Source organism: Falco naumanni, chromosome 6, assembly GCF_017639655.2.
Source record: "Falco naumanni isolate bFalNau1 chromosome 6, bFalNau1.pat, whole genome shotgun sequence".
Taxonomy (NCBI): Eukaryota; Metazoa; Chordata; class Aves; order Falconiformes; family Falconidae; genus Falco; species Falco naumanni.
The window spans coordinates 38,234,063-38,261,750 of record NC_054059.1 but is presented as its reverse complement, the minus strand read 5'-3'; the positions used below and the strand labels follow the sequence as shown (position 1 = coordinate 38,261,750).

The window sequence follows — 27,688 nt, the reverse complement described above, 5'->3', positions numbered from 1 at the left end:
TTTGGTTTGTTTGTTGGGTTTGTGTTTTTTTTCTGCTGGGGGTTTTCTGTCCCCCTTTGTGTGTGTTTGTACATTGTCTTCATTGCAGCAGTGTGGGCTAATAGCTCCCTGGATCTGTTACTTGAACAGCTAGTTACCCCATTGCCTGCAAAAAATTCTGCGGGGTTTCTGTGGTGCACTGAGCATGGAATAACAAGCTAGTCTGGGATGTCAATTAGTACAGGGCATTCCCTGAATTAATTGTGACGTGGGCACTTCAGTTCTTAGCTGTCGTGCTACTAGTCTAGTTAAAATAATTCAGTTTTTTTAAAAGGGGCTCAGTTGCATCGCAGCTACTGATTAATGCATCTGTGTATTAACTGTGAACATAAGTGTTGTACCTTCATATGTAGTGTTTGATTTCTAAAGCTATCATGATTGTTCACAAGTTTCTTTCTTCTGTTTGATTTCCTTCGTCCGTTTTTCTCCAGGAGGTAGACCAGGTTGATCAGGTAGGATATATTGCTGGGAACTGATCCTAGCTATGTTGGCTTAGCTCAGTTTCTCATGCTGCTTCCATATCAAAATACAATACTCAAACAGCTGGACTTGAACAGTTCATAACACTCATTCAGCAACTGGAACATGCAGTACTAAAATCCTTTTTTGACTTTGCAACTTTTACGGCATTCCATAATTTCTGCTTAACGCACTTCAATGTGGATATGAAATGACCGAAGTTCTTTTTCTTCCCTTTATTTTCTTTTGTTGTTGTTTGTGGTTCCTATTCTTTGGATTTCATCTGAGGTTGCCTGGCCTGGCATTTGTGGTCGGGAGATGGTGAGATAGATCAGTACTTGATACTGAATCACCTGGTATCAAAGCCAGTGAGCACAGTATCAGAGTGGCAGTGGGCAGTAGTGAATTTGCACTTAAAAGTGCACAGATTACCAGATACTGCATTTCACTAAGCTCTTAGCACTATATAACTAGATGCTTATGCCATGACTTTATTGATATGGCAATTTAACAGAATTTTGTGTGTTCAGTGAACGTGTTAAAATTGAACTTAACAGTTACAGTAATTGCAATGTTACATACAAACATTTTGCAAATATCTGGTATCTGAGATATGTTTGGTGAAATGGGAAAAGGTACTGGTCTATCTTTTGGAGCCTTTTTAAGCTGCCATGCTTTATCAGGAACTCTTTCCCTGTATTATTTCTTGCTTCTTTCTACTTACAGAAACAGAAAAATATTGCTGGAGCACTTGCCTTTTGGATGGCAAATGCATCTGAGTTACTGAATTTCATAAAGCAAGACAGAGATCTTAGCCGAATTACTGTGGATGCACAAGATGTTTTGGCACACTTGGTTCAAATGGCATTCAAGTAAGGCTATCAAACTTCTGTTTCACTTAACATACTCTGTTTCTGTGGTTTTTAGAATAACTTCACATTTTTGCCAAATTTTAGGTATAGCAATAATGTCTTTTGTGTATTGTTAAATATCTGAGAGGATGACTTACTAGAGAGGTTAGACTCACTTCTTTAGAAACTTGGATTTATGAATATGGATCGCTGGGCTATTCAAGGAGTTTCATCTGTTAGCTGTTCTTGATGATATTTGGGGCTGCCAATGAAAATTAGAGGGAAGTGTTATTTAAGTTTAGTTTGTGTTGATTGCTTTCTCTTAATTTAAGTTTTTTATGGAGATGTGGGGGAATGTTATATTTGCTGTTAATATATAAATACAGAGGCTTAAATATTTATGGGTCTGTAATGAACCTTGCTCTCTTTGAGGACTTCTAGTTATCTACTTTCATAATTTGCATAAATATCAATTTGCATAGTGTTTTTTTGCACAGTTTTTCCATAAAAACATAAAGACAGGGTATTAGCTTGGGATAAAACCAACCTATGCTTGTCAGCTCAGGCAATTACAGTACTGATTAAAAGAAAAATACAATGAAGTGTCCAGTGAGAAGGGAAGTCCTCTGATGAGAGGGTCCTTGAACAAAGATGACAACATTGAGTGAGCAGAGCGCTAATCATCAAGAAGGGCTAAATTTTCGTTCGTATTTAGATGGATTTTTTCCCCACTAAGTCACTATTGAACAAGTATTTCTCAGCAAACTTGTGTCTCTGGAACTAACCTTTAGAGAAGTCCCAGTTCACCTTATGTGACCTATACCCAGCCTTCCCCCATATGTAGGATGTCTGTTTTAAATACAGTCTTTTCATACTTCTGTAACAGCACAGAATGTAATCTTTCATTTTTCTGTAGCATGCCGGGATTGGGAGACCTAACCATGGTTTAGCTGTTTAGCTTTAAGGGGGACTGTATTGCTCTAAAGAGCAACATGTGGTATGTGAAACCTTATCATTGCTTTCTGAACTTTTGGAAGTTATCAGAGATGCACCAAACCACTTTGTATGTACTCCTACAGATTTTTAATTTCTTTTTTCCTGTTGGTGAATTACGGGCAAATAAGGTATAGTAAGTAGCTATTTTGACCAAGTCTCTCAATTCTTATACCACCTCTGAATTACTGAAGCTATGCCTTTTTGATGCAGGTCAGTGTTTTGGATTAGGGTCTTGAAAACACTTCTCTACTTCCGTTTGCTAGACAGTCATTAAAGACAGAATATGGCTGTGGCTAGAAGGGAATGGCACTGGGTTTTTTTCCCTGTATGTGATGAGCAGACTGGATACAAGAGGGTATTTCTGAATTTTAGCTGCGTGAATTCTCCCCTAAGTGTGCTGTAGGGTGACAGATTGCAAATGGATGTATTAAACTTTTGGAGAACTGTGGAATATGTATTCAGAAGGCAAATAAAAAAGCACAACAGAAGCCTGAAAATAAATCTGTGAAAATATTACTTGATTGTAACAACTGGTATATACCAGCATTGGTTGAAATCATGGTGGCTTTTGTTTTGTAGCAATTGAGGGTATTTCATTAAAAATGTCACCAGTGAAAGAGAAAGAGGAGTTGTAGAAAGCCATGAAATATTATCCTTTATATATGTGATTACAATTTGATTACTTTTTAGTTTCAGTTCTTAAGAGAAAATGTATAAATGAATAATGAAAAACAGTGTTAAAGAAAATGTTTTATTACTAGAAGAGAAATAATACTAAGCCAAGCTTTTAATTTCACTGCTGTTAAAGGTAAGAGAAATACAAGAATCAAAAAGTTGTTTACACAAAACACTAAAGCCACTTCAGGTTCTTGTGCATTGGCTCAGAACAGGGAAACTTTTGGGTTTTTAGTATACTGTTGGTACACTTTAAAACAGGGAAAACTGTATTTCATTTTGGAAAAATAGTTTTTGCAATCTTACAGAACCAGAGTTTGGCCTGACAGCAGCTCTTTATGTAGCATAAGCATATGACCTTCACTTACAAGTATGGTAGCGATACCGCATTTAAGTGGCTGTTTGTTCCCTGACAACCTAATTATTTTTCCAGCATCTCGGACAGGTGTGGCAGAAGTGATCTCTCTGGCCATTTAAAAAGTATTTAGTTCCCTTATAGTCATGTACATAACACTGTAATTTCAGGAATCTTGTAGTTTGTAATCTGTCGTCTTTAGAAGCATTCATAATGAACACATACAGGGTTTTACAATTTTTTTGTTGTTGTTGTTCTCTCTCCCCCCCGCCCCCCCCCCCCCCCCAACTCTCCAGGTACCTGGTTCATTGTCTGCAGTCGGAGCTTAATAACTACATGCCAGCATTCCTTGATGATCCAGAGGAAAATAATCCTCAGAGGCCTAAAATAGGTTAGAATGCTTGATCTTTTCTTGTGTCTTCTAAACCATGCAATTAGTAATAAGTAGAAGTTTTCTTAACAGTGATACGACTTTTACAAGTTGCCCTAATCCCTGAGAATTGTTAGGATCGTTTTGTACGCGTGATAAGAAAGGACAGTAGTGACATTCAAATGATCTGTATTGGATTTAAAAATCATGTAATAATTTAGTTTGGAGGGGACCCTCTGGATGTTAGCTAATCCAGTGTCTTACTCAAGGCAGGTGCAACTGAACCAGGTGGTTCAGAGTATTTTCGAGTTGAATTAATGATCTCCAGTGACAGATGGAGATGCCACAACACCTGAGAGTAACCTGTTCCAACACTGACTACCCTCATGGTGAAAATACTTTTTCTGTATCTAATTGGAATTTCCCATACTGCAGTTTTTGTGTGTGTTTGTCTGTTGTTCTGTGTTACCGCTGTGCACCTTTGAGAGGGAAACCCTCTCAAAACTCTTTGAGATGGGAACTGTCCCATTAAGTAGATGAAGACAGCAATAAGCTGTGCCATTAGCCTTCTCTTTCCCCAGGATGAACCAAATCCACTTCTCTGTTCGTCTTTTATACCCTTTTTCTCCAGCCCCTTAATCATCCTGGTGTCTCTACTGAATTAGCTTGGTTAAATCAGTATCCTCCTTGTGCCGGGGAGTCTAAGACTGGATGTTGTGCTCCAGATGCAGTCTCACAAATGCTGAATGCATAGGAAGGATTGCTTCCCTCCCTTGCGCTAGCTGCACTGCTGCTAACTTAGCAGCTTGGTATGCCACTAGCTACCTTTCAGTGAAGGACATGCTGCTTAAACATATTCAACTTGATCTTTACCAGGATCTCTACATCATTTTTGGCAGGGCTGCTTTCTAGCCAGATGGCACCTAGCCTGTACTGTTGCATAGGCTTATTGCTTCCCAGATGCAGGACTTGGCACTTGCGTTTGAACTTCGTAAAGTCCCTGTCAGCCCATTTCTCCAGCCTACTGAGGCCCTTCTGGAAAATACCACTGCCCTTCAGAGTATCAGTATTTCCCTCTGCTTGGTGTCATCTGTGAATTTGCTGAGAACACGCTCCATCCAGTCGCTCAGATCATTAATAAAATCATTAAACCGTATCAGCCCCAGCCTCAATCTGTGAGGGAAGCCACTGACTGCCAGCTGGGCTTTGTATCCACAAATCCACCAAGTGCAGTAGTCCAGCCAGTTCTCTGCCTACATTATCATCTGCTTATCCAGTCCTTATCTCAGCACTTTCACTATAAGGATGCCCTGGAAGAATCTGATGAAGTACCTCCCAGGTACTAAAGATAAACTGGCTGGCTGTGTAGATTCCTGCCAAGGATCCCTGCCATGATACTTTAAATATGGAATCATAGAATGATTTCGGTTGGAAACTTCAAGATCATCAAGTCCAATCATTAACCTAGGACTGCCAAGTCCACCACTAAACTATGTCCCAAAATGCCACATCTAAATGTTTTTTAAACATCTCCAGGGAAGGTGATTCCACCACATCCCTGGGCAGCCTGTTCCAATGCTTGACCACCCTTTCAGTGGAGAAATTTTTCCTAATATGCAATCTAAACCTCCCCTGGAGCATCTTGAAGCCATTTCCTCTCGATACCTGCCTTGTTACACGCTCCTTTCAGGTAGCTGTAGGGAGCAATAAGGTCTTCCTTCAACCTTTTCTCTGGACTAAAAACCCCAGTTCCCTGAGCTGCTGCTCACAAGACTTGTGCTCCAGACCCCTCACCAGTTTTGTTGCCCATCTCTGGACACACTCCAGCACTTCAGTGTCTGCCTTGTAGTGAGGGGCCCAAACCTGAACGTGGTATTTGGGGTCCAGCTTCACCAGTGCCACGGCAATGCCAGCCTTCCTGGGCTGTTCTGCCCATGAGAGCGCTCTGGTCTTGTGTGCTGTCCCGCTGTGGCTGTAATCCCAGCTCAGGGACTGTGCTCAGCCTTCTCATGCCTCTTTTTGTTTTCCGTGCTGAACACATTCACGCACAGGCCCCTGAGACAGGAACCCCCTTTGTGCTTTTCATGGGGAAGGAGTGAGAGCCTCCTATGTTACGTAGCTTGATGATGAAAGAAAATGGAAAATGTAAAAAATATTCAAGTTTGAAGGGATTAACCAGGGATAAAAGGTTAGGAAGAGTTAAGAAAATAGTGACGTTCTGAATAATTGGAGTAAAGATGATCTGCAGAGCTATTAAATATGGTCATTCTGTTCAGCTACAAAGAATATTTATACAGAATTCATATATGCTTCCTGCCCTTTTGGTTATTAAGCCTTCTGTGCTTGCTTTTTTCCTGTGTTGAACATTGAATGAAAAATATAAAGATGTACTGTTATGTTTTCAGTGCCCTGCACTTTGAGAGGGTACTTTCTGGGACACGAGCCCTGAAAAAGTGGCAAACTGATATTAGAATAAAGGCAGATGATGTTCATTATTTCAGTTATTTTTGAGCTGTTTTATAGACTTCTGTCTTATACAGATAATTTTTTCAGGCACAATCCTGTGTTTCAATTCTAAAGATGTTAATTTGGTGGTGTCTTCAACAGAGAATTCAGATATAAGTATTGTCTTAAAAGAAGACTTGGAGATAAGTGTTATACTTGCATTAATACCTTCCGCCAGGAAGCATATAAGGATGTTTGTTCTTGGTGAACCTTGCAGGAAGTCCTGATTGCTTATTACATAATATTGCAGTGAACTAGTGGGCAAAAGGAAATTTGAATAATGTTTTTAAATGCTGATGTGTAAACAGAAGGTGAGTTGTGCGGTTCTTTAAGTCATCATGCAATGCGAATAGTTTCTGCTGAAATTTTTGAGTACAACTTGATATTTAACTGCAGTGAACTATGGAATAATTGCAATATGCGTTTGAAAAAGTAGACTATAAACCTTGTAACTTCTTATTAAAAAAAAAAAAACAGAAAAATGAGTCTACTCAAGTGATGAGGATGTGATTTAATGTGAGATATAGCCAGTGATTTATTTGCATACCAGATGTTTCCCCGAAATAATTTATTTTGATTTCAGGAGTTAAAAAGCATATTTCAGCTGTCAGTTTAACGTTGCTCAATCTTGAAAACCATATAGCAGTAAATTTATTTCTGGAAGTCTGTATAACGTAAATACCTGTAGATTCCAGCTAGCATTCACCAACCTGACTTGAGTGCCTCTCTATTATTTTTTATGGCCTAAACCAGTTGTATGTTGCAGTATGTGAATGTGATCTTGTTTCATCTCCGTAGATGATGTGCTGCATACATTGACTGGAGCTATGTCCCTGCTGCGACGATGTAGAGTGAATGCTGCTCTGACTATACAGCTCTTCTCCCAGCTGTTTCATTTTATCAACATGTGGCTCTTCAACAGATTAGTGACGGCCCCAGATTCAGGGTTATGTTCACATTACTGGGGAGCTATTGTTCGTCAACAGTTGGGCCACATTGAAGCCTGGGCAGAAAAACAGGGTTTAGAATTGGCTGCTGATTGCCACCTGAGCAGAATAGTGCAGGTGAGTGTGTGTATTTCTGATTAACACTTCTCATGTAATTGTATATTCAAAGAGAATATTTGTATATTCTGTGGAACAGTGTGAGGACAAGTGTAGTTTGTGTGACTCAATCCTGCAACACTGAGGTAGCATGCAAAGACGTGAAGGATGTTTTCAACATCATTAATATTGAAGTTGCAAGTGAATTAATAATTGGTGATTTTAGCCAATGTGTTTGACCTGTGTTTATAAGACTGAGCTATAACTACGCTGAACAGAGGCGAGTAGCTGAAAAATTGATATGCTTAATTTATGATAGATTTACTATTAATTTAGTCTTATACGTACAGGGGATATAGTTAGTGGTTGTTTTGGGGATATTTATGTTGCTTCTGTTACAAATCTGGCTTCCTGCTTTGTCGTCTTCTATCTCTTATCTAAGAAAGACTTGGAAACAAGGCTTAAGGTTTCATTCTGGTTTGGATTTGTCTCCTATGACTTTTTTTTCCTCCTCCAGGCAACCACTTTGCTTACCATGGACAAATACTCACATGCAGATGTTCCAAATATTAACAGTACTTGCTTTAAGCTGAATTCTCTGCAGCTACAAGCTTTGCTGCAGAATTATCACTGTGCTCCAGATGAACCACTCATCCCAACAGTAAGTTTCTTCTATCATCTACTGTACTGTTTTAACATACCTGAGAAATATAAACTCAAAATAAAAACACTGGCTGGAAATAGCAATCTTACTGTTTGGAATTGTTATGAGAAGAGTCAGTGTGGGCAATCTGCTCTTTATACACTAAGAAGTATTGGTGCTATCACCCTGCTTTTGGCCACTTTGGTGTACTTCACTGCAACTTGAGCAGGGTATTAACAAAAATCTCTGTTACACTGAGCTGGAAAGTAAGGTAACGCTGCATGTAGAGCATACTCAAGAAGGGTGTCACTGCACCTTTACACCAGTTGTGGATGAAATCCAGTAAGGTAGTAGAGGAGGGGTGCACAGAGCGCTCCCAGAAGCTGGTTCTATGTATAGCCAGAGGGAATAAAGATTGATAAGTCATAGAAATCAAATGAAAGCAGCAGGAACACTTAAGCTTTTTTATATGTGGGATGGAAAAATGAATGAATATTGAATTCTTTCATACAAGCAATGGTCAGTTTGACCTTTGGATAGATTGATACGTAGAATATACAATGTTGTTTTCGGAACTGGTTTCTATCTTGATATTTGCGGCATAACTGACTATTCTGAGTTTTATCCATGGGAAAAATCATCTTGGCAAAAGTCGAAAGAGGTTTTGTGTTCCTTGCAGAATTGTAAGAAACACTTAAGGAAAACCTTGATAGTTGACTGATCTCAAAAAAATCTTAAAAGGTGAAGATATTCTAATACCTACATAACTGAATACATTGTCTACAAAGTCTATTTTTTAATAAATTTGGATACATCTGTTTATTAATTCAAAGGTACTGACACAGTAGTTTTAAATGTGTTTAGGAGGACTTGTAGCTTAGATATATTTTTATATATTGGCTACCAAACCAAAACGTCTTGCTGAAGAACATAGTTTATATTCCCTGTTTGTACACGTAGGTAGAATTCCACAGCTGTATTATTATCATTGTTATCATTGCCATTATTATTATTATTATTATTACTTCTACTATTATTTAGAGATCTCCAAAGAAATACAGTGCTAGATTTGACAGGCTGCCTTTGTGTCAGAGGGAGGGTTGCAGTAAGACTAGTTTGTCCTGTTGTGGTGCAGTGGTATTTGGGACGACTTTGCTTCTTGCTATGAGAAGGACTTGTACATGCAAACCCTGACTTAATTGCTGCCAAATCTGAAAAATGTAAAGGTTTGGAATTTGTTCAAAGGAATACAAGTGTATTTGCTTTTACATATTTTAGTGTCACTGTAACTCTTTTAAAAATTAGCACTTTTTGTGGTAAAAAGGCCCTTCTTGAAGAGCACTTCTAAAGATGGACTGGATTTATCTGACTTTCCACTGGGAGTTTACTGAAACTGAACATTCAGATGAGAACACTTGCGTGGTTTTGTCTCAGCTGTGTTCTGCATTGTGCTCCACTAATAAAATTGTTGCATCAGGCTTATAGACTCTGAGTTGCACATTAGTGTAGCTGAGGTGAGATTAAGACAGAACTGTTAAGCTGGTCTTGGGAGCCAAGCAAAAGCTGTAGAAAGAGGCTGGAAATCACATCTGAATCTTTGGTAAAGCAAATACTTCTAGTAAATGGTTCTATATGTAATATTCATAGCAACATCAGGTAGATGGATTATAGTAATTCTGTCTTGATGCCAGCAAAATCACACATCTCTGGGGTGAGTGCGCTTCCAGAAAGAATGATGGTTAACTAGAGGTGCAGATACTTTTAAGTATTGCTCATTCAAACGTAGCGATGAGGCAAACCTAAGGCGATTTCTTGGTTCCTAAGGCGGAGCATGCAACTTGGAAGAGACTGAGTGCTCAGAGAATTATTACTTACAAGCAACTTTTTAAAAGATGTAACTTTTTTTATTTTTTTTTTTTATTTCACTTAACTGAATGCTTTCATGCTAAAACTTAGGCAGCCTAAGGCATATAAGGTAACAAAAATGGAGGAACTGCTTGAGGAGAGAGAAGAGCCTTTGCACTGGGCACTCTTGAGTCATTTGCCATAAATAGAAGAGTGTAGAAACAGAAAGTGCTGCTTGGACCTTTAGTTTTTACAGAGTTGTTAGGAATTTGATTTTTGTGAACCTTTGAATTGATTTTCCTCAGTACATACAATCCAGTAACAGATAACCTACTGAAATCTTAGCGATCCCTCTCAATGTGGAAGGAAGGCTACTATGTGCTGCATGCACCCACAGTAGCTACATTGTGAAAAGTACACTGGTTTTACAACTTTTTGTGATACTAAGCAGAAGAGTTGTGCACCAAATGTAAAAATTCAGCGTTCCTTTCTGCACCTTGAGTAATCCTGCTCTCGTGTTCTGTGCTTCTACAATGTTACTTAAAAACCAGATACCTATCTTAAGGGATGCTTCACATCCTGAGCTCCCAGGAAATGTAGAATTAAATTGGTTCTATAAAATTTCCCAGGCTAGGGAACTGTATATGCTGTTGGTCCTTCGTGGGTGTGTGTGTCCTGATGGAGCTGAAAATTCTGGTTTACACAAGTTACCTGTTTCCTTTCTATATATTTAATCTTACAGAAGCATATGTACACTTAACAAAGTGTCAAAATTTTAAAGCTGCCTGTAATTCCACCTCTGCACATGCATGTTCTCTGCTATATATTTTTAAATACAGCTCTCTTATCAAGTAAAAACATGCACCACAAGTTCTGAAAATATTGAAGTAAACATTAATGCTTCTGTTACATTCTCTAACTATGTAATCTATGGGATTTAGTCAAATTAAACAATGCAGTGTACTGACTACATACATAATGGAGCCAAAGAAGTTTTATATCTAATAGATTCCCAAATTCCGTTTCCTTGCAGTCTTAGTATTTTCTTAATGTTAGGGTTTTTTCCTTAATGAAAATTACGCCTTTATAGTAACAATATCTTTTTCTGCCTGCTGTAGGAATTGATAGAGAATGTAGTAACTGTTGCAGAAAATACCGCTGATGAACTTGCTCGCAGTGATGGCCGAGAAGTCCAACTGGAAGAGGATCCTGACTTGCAGCTGCCTTTTCTTTTACCAGAAGATGGCTATTCCTGTGATGTTGTCAGAAATGTTCCAAGTGGTTTACAAGAATTTTTAGATCCACTCTGCCAGAGAGGTTTGTTCTAGTTCTTCTGTTGTTTTACAATCATCATCTTTTTTTGGTGTAGTGAACACAAAATATATTTTAGCTAAATGTAAACAACTTTCTTTTTCTTTATGTATGTTCCAGTCTTCTTAGACTGTTCTTCAAGTGTTTACTTTTGCAACCCATAAAAGTATGCAGGATTTTTCAATCATTACCCTCTCTCCCTGTCCATTTAATTCACTTTCGAGGTTCTAAATAAACAGTGCTGAGTTACTGGTGCCTGCTGAAACTTTGTTTTGCCTTTCCTCCAGACCTTTTTTGGATTATGGTGCTAAAGCAACAAAAATTTACATAAATGCAAATTTTCTAATACTTCAACCATTTTGCAGTCAACTTACTTTTAAGGCTAATGTGAATTAAATAGTGAAATCACTTTTTTTACTCATCAGCTTCTCCCATAAACATTAGAAATCCATGAGCTTAAAATAGTTCTTTTCATGTTCATCAATTAAAACTGTATGGTTTGGGCATTTCATAGTCCAACAAAATTTGAAATGACAAGTGGAGAGCTCTTGTGGTTGGAGAAAAGTGACCTAAACCGGAGAACAAAAAGCAGGGGGTCTGTCAGAGCATTTACGGTGAATGAACAAGTTACGATTCTTATCTTCTGCTACTCAATTTTATTAGAAGCTTTTTTGGTTTTTGTTTCTTTATAAGTTAGTGTTTAAAAAGCAGTTGCTTAAAAATTTCCACAGGAATATTGTGGTAAGCAGAAAAGCAAAGGAAGCTATCAACAAAGCAGACTTGCTGTATCCTACAGTGAAGTTCTGTAATTGTTGTTTTCAACTTAATTTATAGAAAAGCCGTATTATTGCATTTTAAAAAAAAACAAAAAAACAAACCTAGGAAACTGTTTTGAAAGTACAGTGAGTTAGAGTGGATGTAGTCTTTGAGACTAAAAGGAGACTCCAGGCAAAGCTCCATCTCTGCAAAGTTAATGCTGTGGCTGATTTGCTAGACTCTCCGCAAAGCAGATTTCTGTGGTGCTGGCTTATTCAGAGTTCTGGTGGCTTGTGTTCTAAAAGATGACTTGGTGTTTCGTGTCTCTTGAGTCTGGTTGGTACAAGCAATATTTTGCAGCCCAAGAGTTTTCTGTGAGCTTGTAGTGTGTTTAAATACGTCTGTTTGGCAGCAGCAGGAGCTACAAAACCGTAGGATTTTGTAGATACTATAAAATAGCAGTGAAGCGCATAATGGCATCTAAGATGCAAGATTCCACGTACTAATGAAATAAAAAGATAAATACTGCTATTTGGTATTTCCTTGTGGCATGCTATTTGATTTTAATTAACGTCTTGAGAAAATACCATTACTATGTTGATGTTACTTTCTCTTTTAGGTTTTTGTAGATTAACCCCTCATTCACGGTCACCAGGCACGTGGACAATATACTTTGAAGGTGCAGACTATGAAAGTCACCTGTCACATGAGAATGCTGAGCTAGTAAGTATTGATTCAGTGAATAAGGGTCAAAACTGCTATCTCAGCAAGCCATTGTTTTTTATGTGATGAGTTTTAATCCTTATTAGGAAGAACAGGTTTAGTCATTAAAAATGAAGTTCATCAGTGGTTTGGTGAATTTAGAGAACTATTTTTTTAAGTCTTTTTTTTTCTAGGCTGTGGCATAATAGAATTCTCAGGTAAGCAAGCTTTGTCTGTTATGTTCTTCCACCCTGAGGGTAAACAGTGAAGAAATTCCTTTTAAACATGGGCAAAAATATATATGGACATGTATCTGTAAATGATTTGTAATGTGAATGGAGCTGCAGGCTGCTTTTATTTATAAACCAGCAGTTACCAACTAAATGTTTAGTATTTAGTTGTAATCTGGTACTTTTTTTTCCCTGCTAGGTGTTTAGGAAAAAATATTTAGTTTTCCTTTGCATTATACTTACTAACAAAGCATTTCACTTCAGTGTGAGGGTGGGGTTTTTACTGTTGTAGGTTTCCTTAAGTTTTTTTTTTTGTGTTGAGTGGGTTTTTTTGTTGGTTTTTTGGTGTTTTGCTTGGGGGGGGGTTTGAATATGTAATAACCAAGAATGTCAAAGTTACAGAACAACTTGGTTTTGGAAAGATGGTAGCTTTATGTGAAATAACTTTTAGAGCAACTGAACAGAAATAGCTTCATATTTATAATTATTATTTCAATGAAATCAGGAAGATCAGCATGAAACTAGAATGATGTTCCCAAGGCCTGCTATGAAAAATACTTGTCACTCACTATCCAGAGGGACTTTAAAGCTTCATTTACTCTGTTCAGAACCCAACATTTGTTAGATGATATTGCACGGTCTTGCTGCAAGTGGCCTGAAGAACATGTTTATTTGCAGAAGAGAGCATCTCCTAAATCTGTATGACTGGTACAGCAGAGCTCAGTCTTGAATTGGTAAGCCAGGCTCTGCAGGCTGGTTATCTTGGTAAACGGGCATTTGACTAAGGAAAATATAACAGACGTTCTTGAGACGTGTTCTTCCTCCTCCCTTTTGTTGCTCTAAAGAAAGGCATGTTTTAGAGCTAGTGGAAGCAAAAAGCATCTGAAGTTATACTAGGTACTTCCTATTCCTCATACTATGTATGAAAAAACTAAAAATAGAGTTCTGGCCAATCTTCCTTTAAAAGGCTTGATAAAGAAATGGAGGGTGAGTGGATGCTACTATTTCATTCATCCATGGAAATGGACACCATGTAAAACTGTTCAAATAATCTGATCTAATCATTCTTTTGTGTGGTGCTTGTATGGTAATTGGATGTGCTGAGCCTGAGAGTTCTAAAAGACTTTAGGTGTCTGAGCAGTGCTGTAAATGCCACTTCACAAATCACCTCTTGGTGCAACATGTCTACATAATTTAAATACAAGGTAAATGTTCGGTTTAGAGCTGTGATGTTTTTTGGTTTGGGTTTTTTTTTCCCCCCTCCCCAAGTCAAAACTATTCTCCCAATTCAGTTCCGCTGCTGTTGGTAGCCTGTGGAATTGCCCAGGCTGGGCAGTCCTCAGATTTTTCTGAAGAATTTGTTTTATTCTTAGACCAAGAGAGAAATTCAGTATAGACTAATGGCAAAGTTATGTCCCCAGTGGCTTACGTTTTCCAGTATGTGTTTTTTGTTGAATTAGTTTAATAATGTTTCTATTTAAATCAATGGTAAAAATCCTAAATAGAGTAGGAACAGATTCTGTTCTTCTGCCATCCTTGGCACAGGAGTGCTAGAATATTCCTAGCTTTAAAACTAATTGCTTTTCTAATACTTGAACTTAATAACAAAGTTTTAATATTTTAAAATTTAATTTCCTTTTATCTTTTTAATTTGTCGTGGGTCTTGTGGAACTTGTGGTAGGTTTTAATATGAATACAAGCTAAGGTACTTTAACTTGCATGCTTTAGCTAATGAAGACTGGCAACTTTTTGAGCAGATGGAACTGGCAATGTTGAAAGATAGAAACACATTATTGAACACATGAGGTTCTGTATTTGAGTTACAGAGTTTTCAGATGTGAAATTTTTTGGAACTTCCTTTCAAGGCTTTAACACTACCTTTTGAAATTAATTGGCCCTTTAATATCTCATATAATTATCTTCTAGATGCAGCACTAAAAACAGGATCTCTGTAGATCACCCTCACCTTTCTGATAGCAGCCTACTGAGTCTGAACTTCAGATTTCATTAAAAGTTACTACAGTTTTAAAGACCTGTTACATTTCAAATTGTGAATCATTAATAATCTCTTTACTGAATTGGAGGAGAAACAATTGGTAGACCTCAAAGCTTCGGCAGTACTTGTAACACAGGTGTAGTACTTGATAATGTGAATCCATATTAATCAAATGTTAGAGATTCTACATTCTAAAATGGAGTACCAGACATATTATTTAGGATATGAGATCTTCTGCTGCATTAACAACTTAATTTTCATTGTAGATGAACTATTTTGCACAGTGATTTTCCTAGCCTGGCTGTGAATGTGAACTCTTGTCTTTTTTTCTTCCTTCCCCTTCCCTGTTTGATAGGCTCAGCCTTTGAGGAAAGAACCTGAGATTATCACTGTAACACTGAAAAAACAAAATGGAATGGGCCTGAGCATTGTTGCTGCCAAGGTACGGAAGTCAATTTGTTTAAGTGTTATTGAAAAAAGCTTTTTTTTTAAATCAGTCTGCTGTGGAAGAGGTTAATGGCAGAATCTGTTTCCCTTAAGTTTGTTGCGCACATCATGTTGATCATACTTCTTTTCTGGCTGGGGAATGTGTGTGAATGTTGTGAACAATACAAGAGGAAACATAATACAGATGTAGTTACTATGGCATTTAAGTTTAAACTTCTACTGTAGGTTTATTCGAATAATTTTTCAGAGCCAAGAATTGGCCATATTATCTAATGGAATTAATAAACGGGCTTATTTAGCACTTCTGCTGAAAAGTAGCAGAAGTACCTAGGAAAGAAAAGCAAGAAATATAAACAATAAAATATGCGTGGGGCTTTTATTTGATGAGTAAATAAAAGTCAGCTATATATGTTGAAAGTTTGTACACTTTCTGGTGTGAGGACATCTTATCTTTTGCACAGTGTACAGATCCTGCGTGTGTGACTTCAGTTTTGCTTCTTTATAGTAGAGAGCTACAGCGTGTTAAGTAGCATGGTGAAGGAGGGTGTAACTGTTGCCCCAACTTGCCAAAACTGTGGGTGTTCGCTACTCTTAGTAGCACTAGATAGTAATGTATAGAATGCACATACAACTCCAGCCACCAGATGGAAGACTCCACTAGTTGGTTGGTTTTGCATTATTAACTGGGTCACATAGCACACATAGTCTTTGAGTTTTAAGCTTGTTATAAATTATGCAGTGGTAATACCCAAAAATCCTTGTTGTAATTATGTGGTGTACAACAGATAGAACAAGTCTTTCCTAATGTCTTTTCAGTGTCTAGTACCTGAAACTTCAGCGTACTGTAGTCCTCCTTGGCACTTAATGCATGGGCTGAAAACATTGTTTCACTGCTTTTAAGTTACCTCACATAAATAATTGCTTCTAAACAGAGCGCTTTTTTTTTTTCCCCTACCAACTTTGCTCATTTCATAGTCCATTCTTAAAACTGTAATCTTGCATGGTACCAGCTTTTAAGATTTATTTCTGACATCTGTAAAGGAATACCAGGTGTCAGGTGTATGTTGCTGACACTCTTGAAGTTACTGAGGAAACAATTCAGGATCTGAAAAATGCAACTCAATATTTTGCTCTCTGTTTTGGTGGAGTAGGCTAATAATTTGAGAAGCACATACTAGATTTTGACCAGATAAAATATTTGTCAGATTTCTGACTGCCATCTGCATTTCTGTTGAATATTTCAAAATGTGAAGTGATTTTTTTTTTCCTACTTTAAACTGTGAAATCTGATTTCTCATGTAGAGAGAAGCAGAATATAATGAGGAGGAAGTTTCCCTTTTCACTGGAGGTGGCTGGCTTCTATACATTGTTTTAACAACTGACACTCTTAACTTCTGTTAGCAGTATGTAACAGTGCTACTGGTCAGTGTATAAGCTTGGTTTGAAAGTTTTTATACAAGTTACTTAACCAAATTCATGATTTCTTTAACACAATCAGCGATGAAAGTGGCAGTCTTCATTTTGGCACAGTTGCAGAAACAGTCACAGGTTCAGGCATTTCATCTTGCTGCTGTGTGCCTACCACAACATTGGAATTCTGGTTTTAAAATAGTTCTGTCTTAAATCTCGATCTGAAATAAGCAAGAGGCAGATATTTATTTTAGTGTCAGTGTATGTAGAATAGAAATTTTTGCTTCATTTGAAGTCAGCAGAATGTTCATTGGATAGAAATAATCATCTTGCACTGGAAGTGTTTAAATGTAGTAGTTAAACGGGATTATTTCCAAGAGGTTATTTCAAGGGATTCAAAGTTGCTTATTGTAAGTAATTAATGGCTTGTTTTTCCTCTAATAGGTTTCATAAAAACAACGCAGTAAGGAGGAATACACAGGCATTAATTTTCTCAATGTGGCCAAAGCAGAACAGATTAGAGAATTGAGTAAGCGTGACTAAGAAGCTAGCGATAATGTGTGGATTTTTTTCTTTCTGTTCCTATCTTGTTGACTTTTACTACTAATTTTTCCAACGTGTTTCGAGTCATGTTTCTTTTACCAGCATAAAAATGAAAATTCTCATATTTTTTTTCCTTGGCTAAGGAAAATGGAGGAGGAAGTTCAGTGGACTATTTGTTGAAATTTTCTAAACATGAACTGGATATGGATAGAATACCTGAAATGAGAGGGAGGGGCAGGCGTGAGAACAGATTTAGAATTTCCTAACTTTAACAGTAAAAGGTTGGCTATCAAATGCTTGTATGAAGGTACTTTACAGTTGGAGAAATGAAAGTTCATGTTCAATTTCTGAAATACACAGTTACTGCTGCCATGCACAGCATCCCAGTTTGATAGTTGACCTAATTACATTTATTGAACTATTGGTTTCTAGAGTGCTTCGAAAGTGCTGTAATAAAAGAAAATGCAGCGGCTGGTGAACAGGTGGCCCTGCTCCAACCAGGGAAAGACAACCCTGAATCTATTCAGCTTTGGTTAGGAAAAGTTGGGTTTTTTCCTATAATATGACAAAATAGTTGCTCTCAGTAACATGCTGTGAAAATGTCTTTGCATATCAGCCCTGACCTGCCTGCCTTGTTAAGTCTTAATGGGCTCCTCATACTTGTCACTGGCTTTGGGTGAAGTGTGTTAAAATGCAGTTTGGTAATATTCTAGAAATAGATAAACTGGGCAGATTCTCATAGATTGTAAAGAAAAAATAATTCCTACTGACAGCTTTTCTTCCTTCCACCCATTTGCAAAAAGTCTACACTTTTCCAAGTAATCTGTGCTCATCTCTGAGGAAACATCTAATGGATTTATAATTTTATAATTCTTTGAATTTTTATTAGTTTGCAGGTTTTTGTAGATAAATAAAAGCTGTGCCAATTTAAAGTTTTTAATCAGAAAATTAGATAACCATACCTTACCCCCTTCCACACCAAATGTTCTTAATTACCAAATGATTGTCACACCTTCTCTGCTGCAATCAGGAAAAGATGCTTGGAGTTGAAGCTGAGGTTATACAAGCAGAGAAGTGATGCAGGTTGCATTGAAATACTGTGCACCTGCTTATTCTTAAGATAGATGGTTTCATTTTGTGATACTAGGTGATTGCAAACACATTGACATTCACGTAAAAACAAAATAAAACCAAAGGAGGTGAGTCAAGGAGTATATGAAAATGTTAGGTCCCTGGGGAACCCTGTACTTGATCCTCTGTCCACCTAATGACAGGTGAAATGTTTTAAGTGCGTTACTTCTATTTAAATAAATTATGAGTGGCTGTGAAATAGAAGTTTTAATGGCCTGCCAGGAGTGCTGCAGAGAGCAGAAATGCTGTGCCTCACCTAGTTCACCTCACTTTGCTGTAAGGGTGTTTTCTGAGGCAGGACAGCCCCTTTGAGCAACGATGTAGTAAGCATGTACACTATATGGATAGATATCAGGGAAAACAAGTTTAGTTGTGAAACAACTGTTAGCTGCCAGAGCGCTGTAAACAGTGTTGTGTTTGTTTGGGGTTTGTTTTGTTTTTGTTTTGTTGGGTTTTTTTAATTTGGAAAATACCTAACAGCATTTCTTAAACAGAGTACTTTACAGGGATTTTTATGTAAAGTTAAATTCTATAGCTTCACATGTGATTCAAAAAGGTAACTTGTTCTGCCCTCTTGTAGGTGTTGCATGTTTTCTTTCAGTGTTACTCCTGAACCTTTATTGGCAGTAGCTTTTGTAATAGGTATATGGAAATACAGTTGGTAGGAGTGGTCGGGCATCGGGAACAGTATTGCTTTTTGAGGTTGTGTGCAGACTTTGGTTGCTCTAACCCTGAAAGATGTTTTGATGTTAAAAGCTGCCTGACTCCCAACCACGTTGTGGTTAAGTTTTTATGAAATCCAGATGATTTGGAAGCAGCGTGTGCATACAGTTTACTTTAAAAATATATTGCTTTTTGGGGGCTTTCGCATGTGACTTCTTAGCCATCTGTGGGCCAGCACATTACTTCCTGTTTAATTTGGAGGGTTTTTTTCTTTTGTACAAGAGGGCTCCCTTTTTGTTTTTTCTAGCAGCTCTCGAAGTTGGATAAAGCCTCTAAAGTAAATGGAAGTCAGAACAGCATAACTGATTACGTAAGAGTCTGAATATTGTATTGGCTATAGCTGGTGTTGATAAACGCTACACTGTGTCATAGCATCCAGCTCCGAGTTATCTTGATGGGTATCTTGGAAAATCCAGCAGACTAGAGCGGTGGTTGCTGTTGAGGGCTGGAAGAGAAGTGGAGAATTGTTTTTTTTCTTTCAAGGATCTGTAGTCCCGGAGATCAAAATGTGGTTTTCTGTTGTTGGAAGAACAGAATCCATGGTAAGTCTGTTCAGGTTTCTGTTGGGACTGTTTTTCTCTGAAGTTTTAAATACTATCCCTGTACTTTTTCCTGCTCTCTTGCTTGTTTAGACCTGCCAGTAGTTATTTCTTCGTGTAGCAACAATGTAATACAGCATGCAGTTAAATATAGTCAGATGTTAGTACCTAACTTTCTAAAATCTAGAAAGAAAAAACTAATTTTTTAGCTTGTTCTTCATATGCACTTCTCAAATTTGTGGAAGTGACTATTAATATTTAAAGTTTCAGGTGTAATAACTACTGTTTTACTGTGGCAGAGCATGGATAGCATGACCTGTGATCTGTTTACTTGTCATATTAGTTGGCTTTTATCCAGGTTCCTCTAAAAATCTGTTTTTCTCTTATAAAGTCTTAGTAGAATAATTAAATTGACATCCCAAACAGTATATATAAGGTTTTTCATACTCTGTAGACCCTTCTGAAAAGATCACGCAGATACATTGCAGTTAGGATATCTTACACGTTCAACACCTTCACAGAGGCATTTAAATTCTGTTTAGATTGCTACTGCAAAAAAGAAAGGACTCCCGTGTTCTGCAAGAACAATAGAGCAGGTTTTGTTGATATCCTGATATGCTGGTTGTATTCATTAGTATGTTATGATTTAATTCTTTAAGGTATGACACACTTCTGCTTCTTGCTCAGTCATCTGTCATCAGTGTAACAGAAAAAAGTTACCTTAAAATATATATAAGCACTTTAAAATACATATGTATACGCCCCTACTGGCACATAAATCAGAGTGTATTTTCTAGAGTTTTTTAACAGATGGTCAGATTATATATTTGCATAGTGATTGCTTAAATAGGATGAAATGGTGATAAGGTATTTCTTTTTTAATAGAAGCATTTCAAACACTGAATGTGACAGTTAATATTCTGGGGATGGGGCTTACGTTTCTGAAAACAAATGCGTGGAATTTTTAAGCATAAATCATTTGTATTTTTTGGCAGCCTTGTTTGTTCTTAAGGTTTAATTAAACTATTCTAAGTTGCTTTATTTTCTGAACTGTTGCTTGTGATTTTACATTTGACAGTCAATTTAAAGTGTTGAATTTAAGGAGGGTTTAAGGCTATCAGGAATATCAATTTCAATGTGAAATTTTTCTGAAAGTTTGTTCTACGCTATCTTGGAGGTGATCTGTGTAGAAGGAACAGGCTTAAACATTCACTTAAAAGTCTTATTTTTACCCAGAAAATTGAAAATTGAGTTTATAGTTAATAATACCGATAACATGATGTAAAAATTTGATTCTCTCTACTCTGCATTTGCAAATATAGACTGTTGGTGGGATATTTTTTTTAACTGTTTCTTAGCTTTTTGTTTGTGCTCCCAGTCTTAAGGTTTCTTAAGATTTCAGATCCTTTAGTATCTGTAGTCTTCTTGTGACTGTGCTTTCTAAGTATTCAAGGCAAATTTTTGCCCTTTCCTCTCTGCATGAATTAGTTGAAAAGTTTGAGAAGATTTAGTTGTTGATTTGTTTTTTTAATGTTTGATACTAATTCCCATCAGCAGTCTGAGCTACTGATACTGCCTAACAGGGTTCTTAGGAGGAACTTAAAGTAAAAATACAGTATTTAATTGTCTTTTCCAGCACAATTGTCTTAGTCTCACAGGTATAAGATAATATGTAATTTGCCAGTTAATCTTAATCATGAACAGTGAAGTAGTTACATGTTAGCAATTTGCCTGTTTCTCGTTGATTCATAACTTCCAGCAGGAGTTTTGGTTAAATTTGGTACCCTGTAGATGCTCTATAAAATTTTGCTAATGCTTTCATATGCTGTGTAAAAACTAAAGCTTGTGCCAGCACAGCATGGTTTTTCTTCTCACTAGCTGTGAGACCACAGCTCTGTGCAAGTAGAGCGTGTTTCGGTTTTTTATTCGCTTGTATTTAGATTGATACTGCAAATGGGTCACCCAGGCACTTGTATTTAATGCCTTCTTGGAGCAAAGCAGGTTTTAAAATTCGTGTGCCTGTTCCTTTTTGCACTAATACCTTCTGTATGCAGGTCCTTGCTAGCAAGCCTGCAAAAGTTATAGTGCACATATGCTTTAGCTAGAATTCCTCTACCAGACTTCATTTAATTCTGGCATTCAAGTAACTTCCAAAATTCTGTTTAGATACATGTTAAAACAGTGTGTTAATTTTTTACATTTTTTACTCCTATTAATGAAAAAGACTTTCAGAAGTTAGTCTGTGTAGACTTTCTCCTGTATGAATAATACTCTCAGTTGGAGTAGAAATTTAGGTGCTTAATATTACGTGATAGTCTATGCATCAATACTGGATTAAGTTGATCCATCTGAAACTGCAGAGCAGCATTATGTGGAAGATTGTGCTGTGGGGTTTTTTCAGCTGTAATTTGTCCTTAGTTGCAGAACCAAGAGCCATTTCTTTGAAGAAGTGCAGAAATACAGGGTGGTGTTTTGTCTAAAATAGATTGCCCAGTATGTCTTGCCTGTGAAGTCCTATCCTCAGACCTAATTAAGCTGAGGCATTAGTTCAGAGTTGTCCTAACAGGGAAGAGCACAACAGAATCTGCCATACGACTGGTAGATTTGTACTTCACTCTAAATAGCCCTTAGTCTGTCACTGCTCATAGAGTATTTGAAGCAACCATACATTTAAAAGTTAACCCTTGTTTGGGGAAATAGAGCTCAAGCAATGTATTTTCTTTGAGCTCAACGAAAGTTGTTTCCTTTGAAACAAAAGTGAAATGGAATTAAACAGGCCCATGTATTTAATTTCTTCTGTTAAAAAAATGCTTTTATGCGTCTGTAGAATATCATATGGATATTAAGTCACAGCATTTATAATAAAGAGATTTCCTTTTCAGAAAGGTTAAGAAATTTGCCTAGTCTCTTATGAATGTCATATATTAAACATTTCCCATTACTTACCAATTTTCCTGTTTCATGAGAATAAAAATAAAGTACAATTAGGTAGGAACTGCTGCATACTTGATTCCGATCTCAGAATGAGACTTTATGCAGGTTGTTTTAGCTGGTTCATTTAGTTGCTTTGGTTCTCATCAAAAAAGGCATCTTGTAGAAGCACTCAGTTTCCAGAGTGTGAGAGAAATCATGCTGTTACAAATTAATGTACTTCTGTCTAGCGCAGAAGACACTACATGTATTTGTGTCAGCAAGCCTGCTTGCCATGTTTATGCAATTGCCTTAGTAAGGTTTCTGAATACCATAATTTGTTTGGTTTGGTTTTGTTCATTTGTTTCTTCATTGTTTTTGTTGAGGGGGTTGTTGTTTTTTTTATTTTTTTGAAAAAAAGACTACATATGCACAAGACTACTTCATATTTTATTAATGCCATTTCAGGAAGTTTGTTGCAGAACGTCCTGGCTTTTTTGGTCTTATCTCCTGGGAAGAGCACGCTTTAGGAAGAGAGAGGGTATATTCACTTACGTGCTTTGTGTGCAAATCAATTGATTGCAAATGTTCTTGTATAAAAAAAGTAACAAGTAACCCTTATTCCATTAATGAGAACAACAAAACTCTTCAGTCCTTTAGTCCTTTGAGGCTACTTTTAAATAAAACCTCTGGATACACACTGCGTATAAAGTTTCTACGTTGTCAGATGCTTCAGAGTCCCACGACGTTGTACTGCTTGCAGTCTTGCGTTGCTTTCTTTAAGAGTAAGACACCGATTTTTAATCTGTCTTCCCACCCGGTGCAACTTAAAGCTGCAACAGAGTTCATGGATGTTAATTGCTTGATGTTTCTTTACCTGTGAATAATGTTGATTGTCACCAAAGTTTGAATCTCCACTGCCTTTTCTTGTTTAACTGGAAATATTTTGCCCACTTGTGACTGTAGTTTGTACGGCTCCAGAAATGTTTGGTGTTGTGCCTGCCCCCTTCCTCCTGGAGGAGAGTTTGAGAGTGGACAGCAGAAGTTTACATATGTGGACCATGGATCAATTTTAAAGTTCTTTTCAAGTCAGGGTATGACATGACTCAGATGTTGTAGGCATAGTATATTCAGTATATAAAGTAGATAAACGCGTACTCATACAGGTACAACCTACAAAATGCATGATGCTTTAGGGAATGTGAGTGTTTAGGTGATCAGAAACCTCTTTTTTTTTTTTTTTTTGCCTCCTAGAGAGTACGTCTGTAAACTGGCTGCATAGTTTAGTAAACTGGTATTCTTCAAAATGCTTACAAGCTTGGGTTATTTAAATGCTTCTAGACTAATTACTTGCCAGGGAGGTCAGACTGAGATTTGATTCTGTTGCATAAACTTGCCTTCAAGGATGTTTATAAAAAACTTACAGAGATCTTCTATGTAAACGTAAGAGTCTGGAATCAGAGAATTAGCCTTGATAAAAATCAGTAAGATCTACTCTGAGTATAGGCAGATAAAAGATTTCAGGCTTGATGGCTGCTGTCAGGCTTGGTAGCTACATTTCTGTCCTGTTTTCTTTGGAAACATTTTAGTTGCAGGGATTCATTCTGTTTTTCAAACTGCTTCATTTCTGTAAAATACAATGGGAGCTTAACAAAATAGACCAACTTGGGGAAACAGTGTCATCCTTGAAATGTTATGAGATACTGAGTCCTAATATTTCAGCTAGGCATATTTGTGTATGTATATACGTACACATATATTTGATATCTACATTATTAAAATGAAAACGTTCTTGGATTTTGCATATTTATGCACATATTTTAAAAGTCTTGGAAATTATTTTTAAAAAATCTCCAATGGTGTATGTGAACTATTGGGAGTATTTTGACATGTAACCTTGTTATCTGAAGCCACTTAAATTGGAATATTACTTTGAAAAGGTTAGTAAGTGGATGACACTTTTTTTGTTGATTCAGTTCAACAATAATTGCGAAGTGAAGATACCTTCACTTCAGGACTATTTTTTCGTATTACCATTTATGTGGAGCTTGAAACCATTTAAATACTTGTGTATTTAAGACAGAAATCTTCAAATCAGTATTGAAAGGTTTAGAGTTCCTTGCTTTTTATGTAAATAATAGTAGTTTTTAATACGCATAGTATTTTTAAAAAATTGTTATTGAAGTGTGTTTTTTTCTTTAATCAGATGTGCTTCTACTAGTTTTTACTGGAAGCTGTTCATCGCTCCGGTTTTATTGGAGTGATAAAGTATGTGAAGCAAAACAGGTATGGGCAAATGACGGTTTAGAACAAGTAATGACAAGACCTTATTGTTAATTGTCTGGAGCATTACCGGTTTGGTTAGGTGCCGTACCAGCAGATATGTTTTGCACATCCATAGTTTTTCCTTAATTACTTAATACTACTATTCTGCTGTCATTCCTAACAACTGGAGAAGTGTTTTTTTAGTAGTTTTCAGAGTTTTAATTCTAGTTGTATGTACTGAAATAACTAGGTCATCCTATAGATCTACTAAACTGCAAGAATATTATTAGCCTTGCAGAAAGTGATCTAGTTTGTGATCCACTGTTGTGTTTTTATCCTGGCCAGCAACTAGGCACCAGCCAGCCCTCGCTCACTCCCCCCTGATGGGATGGGGGAGAGAATCGGAAGGGTGAAAGTGAGAAAACTCGTGAGTTGAGGTAAAGGCAGTTTAATGGGTAAAGCAAAAGCTGCCCACCCAAGCAAAGCAAAATAAGGAATTAATTCATCCCTTCTTATCAGCAGGCAGGGTTCAGCCATCTCCAGGAAAAAGGGCTCTATCATCTTAATACCATCACTCCAGATGTCCTCTCCTTCCTTCTTCCCCAGCTTTATATGCTGAGCGTGACATCATTTGGTACAGGATATCCCTGAGGTCAGTTGGGGTCAGCTGTCCCAACTGTGTCCCTCCCACCTTCTTGTGCCTACCCACCCACCCCCCAGCCTACTTGTTGGTAGGGTGGCGTGAGAAGAAGAAAAGTCCTTGACTTTGTGTAGCACTGCCCAGCAGCAGCAAAAGCATCTCTGCATTATCAAGGCTGTTTCTAGTGCAAATCTAAAACACAGCCCCATACTAGCTACTATGAAGAAAATTAACTCCGTCCCAGCCAAAACCAGCACATCCACCTAAGCTATTTGGGGGGCATGATGTTTGAGGATGGGAGTAGCTTAACTGCTGAGAAGGTATCACCTCGTCAACAGATGTGGACCTTCATTCCCACTCTGATGCCTGTAGACTGGGGTACTGGTGGGGCTGCATGGGGTCTCAGCACCATCATGCTGCTGGTGGTCCCCACATGGCATGGCATGGGTGGCTACCCTGTGAACCCAACTGCGTGTTGATGCTTACTGGAAGAAGCTGCCTGTTGTTTCCACCATGCCATTATGGCTGCTTGTCCTGGCAAATACCAGATGGGATTTCATCTGCCTGCTTTTAATGCTTCCATAGTGACTGAGTCACCAGCTCGTGGGCTGGCTGTGACGCTGCCATTAGGAAGACTATATGCTGCTTTATATACAGTTGCACTATATAGCATGTTCCAATTATATGACTGATGTAACGTGTGTGAGCCAAAGTTTCCTGTGTTTGTTACTGACAGGGAAGTCTTATAAAACTCATCTTGTGACATAACAACACCAGCAATAAAATCTGTTCTCCTCAAATACTTCCTTTAATTCCGTCACTTTTATGAATTCATTAGTACTGTAGTCTTGGACAGCCTAAATTTTACATTCTTCTGGAAGCAGCTGTTTCTTTTTTCAGATCACTGTAGTTTATCTCATTCTTTTCTTTCTTGGTCTGATTACTCCATAGAACTAGCTGCAGGTTTGTGTTTTTTTTAATGCTGCCTCTTCTATTTCTGTAGTTCTCATAGTAATCTTTTAAACAAATGCTGTGTTTTGGGCACAATCCTGTTAGAGCAAGGAGGGGCTTGTGAAATAACTCTAATTGTGAAAACAAGTATGGACTACTGTACTGTGATGTGTTGCTTGATAGATGGCCCAGATGATAAGCAGATGTGATGGAAGATCACTTGTTTCTTGTTAGGCTGTCTCAAAAGCTGAGGTTAGGTCACATTATCCAACTCAGTCCTTTGACGACTTTTAACATTGTAGAATTTTTGTACTCAAGCAGAGAATACTACCAGGCTTAAAAGGGGCAAATACCCATTTAAACGACAGGTATAAAATCTTTGTGTACCTTTGTCTGCCATAAATCTTAGTCAGCTGAGCATATTTTTGTATTTTTTTTCCTTTTGACACATTAAATGCGTGATTGATTTGCCTGTTATATCAACTTTGTTTTCCTTCCATTCTTCTGCTCCCAGCAAACTTCCAGATTTTTTTAAGGTTGCAGTCTGTGTGACTTGAAGAGTGGAAATCCTGTAAACAAACCTAATATATGGGAGGGTGTCTTATTTTATTCACCTTCCAGGTTCATAAGTATATTATACCAGCATTCCAGAGACTGAAGTTGTACGGAGTGGAGGTGCCAAAATTTGCTCTTTTAACTTTATAGATTGCCAGAGTTGCATGAGTTTTCAGAACTTTTCTGGTCTTTCAGGCCCTACAGGAAGTAATTGAGACAATTAGTTTGTTTAGATAATTTATTATTTACCAAATTCTTTTATATTGGGTGATATGTCCTGGGATACTAACTTAAGTTTTCCAGTTCTCCTACTGCTTAATTAGAAGACACATATAAATGAAAGTTTACAGAGTTTTTGTTACTCCTTAATTTTCCAAATATAAGTACATAACAAGTACTTTTTTTAATTACTAGAGAAGAATATGTATGTATGTGTATATATAAAGACATACATGTCGGTATATACCAATACTATTTATATTATATATGTAATAAATTTTAAAAGTTGTATCTCAGGTGAGATTTTAATGTTAACCGTTTTTTTGCTGGCTCCAGTCTGTCTGAATTCATTAATCTCCAAAACAGAGAGTTTTTTTTTCAAAAGAACTAAAAGCTACTATTTACTTGTTCGTTAAATCCTCTGCTAGTTTAGTATTTATGCATGTTGTTTTGTGGTTTGGGAATATAACCTGCAATTTTAGGGGTTTTTTCTTCAAACAGATCAGAGTGTTTTGCTTTGAAAAGAATTGATTTAGGGGGTATGTTAATGTTTTTTTCTGATCAGTTCATAGTGTTCTG

General features: G+C 37.3%; 1 protein-coding gene across 22 annotated transcripts in view; it reads left to right on the top strand.

The window, feature by feature from the left end:
* Nucleotides 1–27,688, top strand: part of AFDN (afadin, adherens junction formation factor) — a 131,385-nt gene that overhangs the window by 71,948 nt on the left and 31,749 nt on the right. For 14 of the 22 annotated variants that reach the window (XR_005828364.1, XM_040597337.1, XM_040597341.1 and 11 more), the window contains 8 exons: nt 471–491; nt 1,225–1,370; nt 3,672–3,766; nt 7,049–7,314; nt 7,811–7,954; nt 10,900–11,098; nt 12,468–12,571; nt 15,132–15,218. Coding sequence is in view for 21 of the 22 variants with exons in the window: in XM_040597337.1 (XP_040453271.1) it covers nt 471–491; nt 1,225–1,370; nt 3,672–3,766; nt 7,049–7,314; nt 7,811–7,954; nt 10,900–11,098; nt 12,468–12,571; nt 15,132–15,218 (1,062 nt within the window). In the remaining variant the exon portion in view is untranslated. The remainder of the gene's footprint in view (nt 1–470; nt 492–1,224; nt 1,371–3,671; nt 3,767–7,048; nt 7,315–7,810; nt 7,955–10,899; nt 11,099–12,467; nt 12,572–15,131; nt 15,219–27,688) is intronic. The other 8 variants (XM_040597358.1, XM_040597351.1, XM_040597344.1 and 5 more) reach the window with 1 other exon arrangement.